The sequence below is a fragment of the Haemaphysalis longicornis genome, unplaced genomic scaffold (genome assembly GCF_048455015.1).
Source record: "Haemaphysalis longicornis isolate Haplotype H1 unplaced genomic scaffold, Haemaphysalis longicornis Haplotype H1 scaffold_1, whole genome shotgun sequence".
Classification (NCBI taxonomy): domain Eukaryota; kingdom Metazoa; phylum Arthropoda; class Arachnida; order Ixodida; family Ixodidae; genus Haemaphysalis; species Haemaphysalis longicornis.
Genome location: NW_027526203.1, coordinates 25052455 through 25056330, shown reverse-complemented (window position 1 = coordinate 25056330; position 3876 = coordinate 25052455). Strand labels below are relative to the sequence as shown.

Here is a 3876-nt window from a genome sequence, read left to right as displayed (position 1 = left end):
GAGTAAGCTTCCCGGAAAAAGAGTCGGGGAAGTAATACAACAGGCAAAGGGGCAACTGTGGGATAGAATGGAGGACCGCAGCTTGGTAGTGATAGTGTCACTAAATAAACGCTTTTAGAGTATCGACACTCTTTTCTCTCATTGTTTTGTGCCGCCACGATTGTCATTGGTCGGTCTGTACCACGTGACATTTGTTTACCCATGGGCGCTGCCATTTTGTTTCTGGACGCGCCTCGGCCTGCCCGTGCCTGCCCTGTGGCTTGCCTCTGCTGCGCGGACGTTGAAGCGACCCGTCGCAGTCGTTCAGCTCCTGTTTACGGTGCTTTTTCCACGTTTTTCGCCGCCTGATGAGCCTTTTGCGATGCCTTGTTGTTCCGTGATCCACTGCTGCAACAAGCCCGACGATGGAAAGCAGCTCATGCGTTTTCCCTTGGGAAAAAAGGCCGGTGAGAGACTCCGTGCGTGGCTGCAACTCGTCGGTCGCGACGATTTTAAGCCTACTCCATCATCGAGGATCTGTGAGGTGAGTTTATTTCAAGCACAGCTGTAATGCAACCATCGCAGTGAAAATTCCAGAGCCTAAACGTACGGCTACGCGATCGGAGTCGGCCAAGCACTACCGTTAAGGAGCAACTTTCCCCCTTACATTACTGTGCTGGCGCGATCATAAAAAAACTTTTTGTAGCCCCGCCCGTATAGAGTACGCACCCGCTTCGTGTGGTTCGCTTCCCTCAAAAGATAGTGTTGTGCAGCTGGAGCCGCTGAACAAAGCAGCGAAACTTTAGTGACACTAATCCAAATGTCCTGCTCGCTGACACCAAATGAACGCATGGAAGTCTTGCGTGTGCGATCAGACCCGTACGCCTCGTTGCCCGTAATAAAGCATCGTTGAAGCGGCAATTGCATCACTGCCGCATAGCTGCGGAGTCATTTTATTTACTGCATGAATATTTATTTTATGAATTTGCCAGTTTAATCAATCAATCAATGCCACTTGTGGTATGTAAACTTCGAATCGAAATTTACCTCACCCTTATTATATTTGAATGTGTTCTTTCCACGTACCAAGCAGTTTGAAAAGTTATTGTGTTCATGTTAAATGTTACTTGCAAATCTTTGATTGAGTAGCCATCGTCATGTGGACTTATTTTTCTTAAGGACCACTTTGAAGCTGACCAGTATGAAGGACACCGAGCTGATGGTCGAAAGCTGCTGAAGTGGAACGCGGTGCCCACCATCCCAGCCTGCGAGAATGCACGGGGGAGATCGAGGAGCATAATCGCCCAGAAGCCAGACAATGGTGTGTAGCGTGATGCACATAGTACTTTGTCATTTGCTACACTTTGGAATGCAGCACTACACATCGTCGCAATGAGATGTAACTTTGGAGCACATTTTGTGCTTTCAGGCATTTCAGCCATCACAGGCGCTCAAGGAGCCCCACCCGAGGTCTGTGTTCCCCAGGTGTGTGTTGTGCAGCCCCGAACGCCTGGAGCTGCAATCGGAGTTCTACAGAACAACCCGAGTAAGTATTTCTTGGGGGGCGCAAGCACTGATTTTCATACGTAGTGTGATGTCGACTGTATGAGAGATTGACTTTTAACCTTGGTGCACACAGAAGTGACAAGTGAAAACAAAAACAGGGTGAAATCATGACTTTTTCCTTCATGAGATACCGTGGCATTTAATCTGACTCTCTCCTAACATGTGGAGTCACATTAGAAGCGTCATCACGAACCTAGTGAGCTGTTGTGAGGAGGAGCGTAAAGATCCAGTCCTTCATGTAGGGCAATGTCATTTCATTGGAATCGCCTAGAATCACCCTTTCCATATACCTTTTAAAGGGGTACTGGCACCAATTTTCGGTGCTGATATTATAGCACAGTTCGCTTCCTTTACCTACCAGGATACCCTTCGTAAAGTATGAACAGCATGCGTCGCGTGCAACATATTCTGATTTGATAGTAATTGCAGTGCCGACAAGGCAACCGTGCTGGAGGCTTCCACCGAAATCAACATCGTGTGACATCACACCGCGGTAGAGTGAACGAGCCGCGTGCTCCCCAACTCCGTGACGTCACGTAACAACGCCTGGCTAATGGCAGGGTGCGAGCATGTGGCGCGCCGATGGAGCATCACAGGTTTTCGCATGGGCGCACGTGATAGCGCCGACCCTGTTCAGCAGAAAACATGACATCACGCCGTAGTTTCTGCCGCCCGTGCCCTCCGGGCTTTTCTCGACGGCAGCCAAAGGCAGCGGTTTTCGTTGCATTATATTTCATTATTTATCATGCGCATTTTAACTACTGTTTCATGATTGTTAGGCCAGCAGGCCTCAATCTAAGCAATATAAACACAACGTAAAAATTTTGTGTGAGTACTCCTTTAAAAATGAAGGGGAAGTCAGAATCACATAAATTCGTTGAGACAAATCATCCGTGGTTTGGGCTGCAGGCCAGTTTATAAATCCCAAGTGTACTTATATTTCGCTGTCATGAAAATTAGATTAGTGAGGCAGAACAGCCACTCCTAGCACAACTATATAAGGGACCATTGTGCCACAGCTGAGATGTGTTGTTGCCTTTCCAGCAACCCCAAGCACGGCTGAAGTTTCAGGAGTGAGGGCACCTTCACCTGACGTCATGCAAGGGGATGGCTACGTTGTGCCACTGCTTACGGTGGAAGTGGAAGTACAAACAGGTAGGTATCGCATTCAGAACAAGAACATGGTGGCCGCAGCAGCCGTTTCATGTACATCAAGAACATAGCTATTAGTGGGTGTTGAATTAAAGTTGTCAAGTTCGGTGCAAAGCACTTGCATGCAGTAATAATTTAAATGCTTAAAGTACTTCACATAAAAATTGGTTTCACAAAGTCATTCTCATGAACTAGTTCAGGTGGAGCAGCACCATAGTTGCATTAACGCGCCTTGACTCATCCCCCTTAATTTGGGTGAAGGCGTTCCAGGATTAGTTTCTAACCTTCCGTGCACACATTGCAGAAAGCGTGCAGAAATAGCCGGACTGGTTGAGCAGAGCACAATGGCATCTGGGGTGACCAGCCATCGTGTCTTATGCACGAGAGCCCCACTTCAAGCCTGAAACTTTTATTTGTTTTAAAAATTGTCTTTGGGGTTTTTACGTATGTATGCTACACCTGTGTCATGAGGCCTTCTGCAGTGGAGGGCTATGGATTAATGTAAACCATGGGGGTCTCTTACGTGCAGCGAAATCTCAATACCAGCGTTTTCGGTTTCCACCTCCTTCAGGCAACTTTTTTTTTTTTAAGTTACTGTACTACTGCTTTTTCCATGCCCTCCCTACTCTAAACTCCAGCAAGGGGCTTTTTCATGAACCAGCAATAAAAATGATGGCATGAGCAAGGAGGGAGAAAAAACAAATGTTCAGTAATGGTTTTTTTTTTTTTTAACAGGTGCATGTGCTGTGGAGGCTGAGACCATGGACTTTTCAACATCTATGCCTGATGAACCAAGTAAGTGAACTAGTATGGGGAGCGATGCAAAGCTCACAGGTTTAAGTATTTCTGCACATCTGCTGCAGAAGCAAGTTTATAACACGATGCGTATATTTTCAGCTAGGGGAGTGCATGGGAGCTGTTCAACGAGCAACCAACAGTGTGCTGCCGGTACAACTGACCAGGCTGTCCAAACGGTATGAAAAACTGCCTATCTTGGCTTCTGAGACCATGTGTAAGCGTGCAACATGTTAAAGGGACACTGAAGGCAAAATACAAGTTGCTCTAGATCGATAGCTTACAGAGAACACGAATATACCATTCTTATGCGTATCTTTAAAATAAGGTAGAAAATTGAAAAAACGTAAAAACAAGTATCGCCACCACTGGCTATTCCGCACA

General features: G+C 46.7%; 1 protein-coding gene across 3 annotated transcripts; it reads left to right on the top strand.

Annotated features, from left to right (window-relative positions):
• The first annotated feature begins 415 nt into the window (after positions 1-415).
• Positions 416-3513, top strand: LOC144175636 (uncharacterized). Of its 3 annotated transcripts, none has more exons than XM_077704696.1 (4): positions 416-523; positions 1159-1525; positions 2590-2700; positions 3433-3513. In XM_077704696.1, the coding sequence occupies exons 2-4, from the start codon at positions 1372-1374 to the stop codon at positions 3498-3500; spliced, it is 333 nt and encodes a 110-aa protein (XP_077560822.1). In that variant the 5' UTR covers positions 416-523; positions 1159-1371; the 3' UTR covers positions 3501-3513. The 3 variants fall into 3 exon arrangements, 2 of the variants coding, with proteins under 2 accessions (XP_077560822.1, XP_077560816.1); XR_013323666.1 differs by lacking the exon at positions 416-523 and having other exon boundaries at positions 724-1300; positions 1409-1525; XM_077704690.1 differs by lacking the exon at positions 416-523 and having other exon boundaries at positions 724-1525.
• The last annotated feature ends 363 nt before the right edge of the window (positions 3514-3876 follow it).

What these genes read in the sequence shown, in the direction of transcription:
- LOC144175636 (XM_077704696.1), top strand. Translation starts at nt 1,372, where the DNA reads ATGAGATGTAACTTTGGAGCACATTTTGTGCTTTCAGGCATTTCAGCC. An exon ending in AGTTCTACAGAACAACCCGA is followed by an intron (nt 1,526 to 2,589) that starts GTAAGTATTTCT and finishes TTGCCTTTCCAG; the next exon opens with CAACCCCAAGCACGGCTGAA. An exon ending in GGAAGTGGAAGTACAAACAG is followed by an intron (nt 2,701 to 3,432) that starts GTAGGTATCGCA and finishes TTTTTTTAACAG; the next exon opens with GTGCATGTGCTGTGGAGGCT.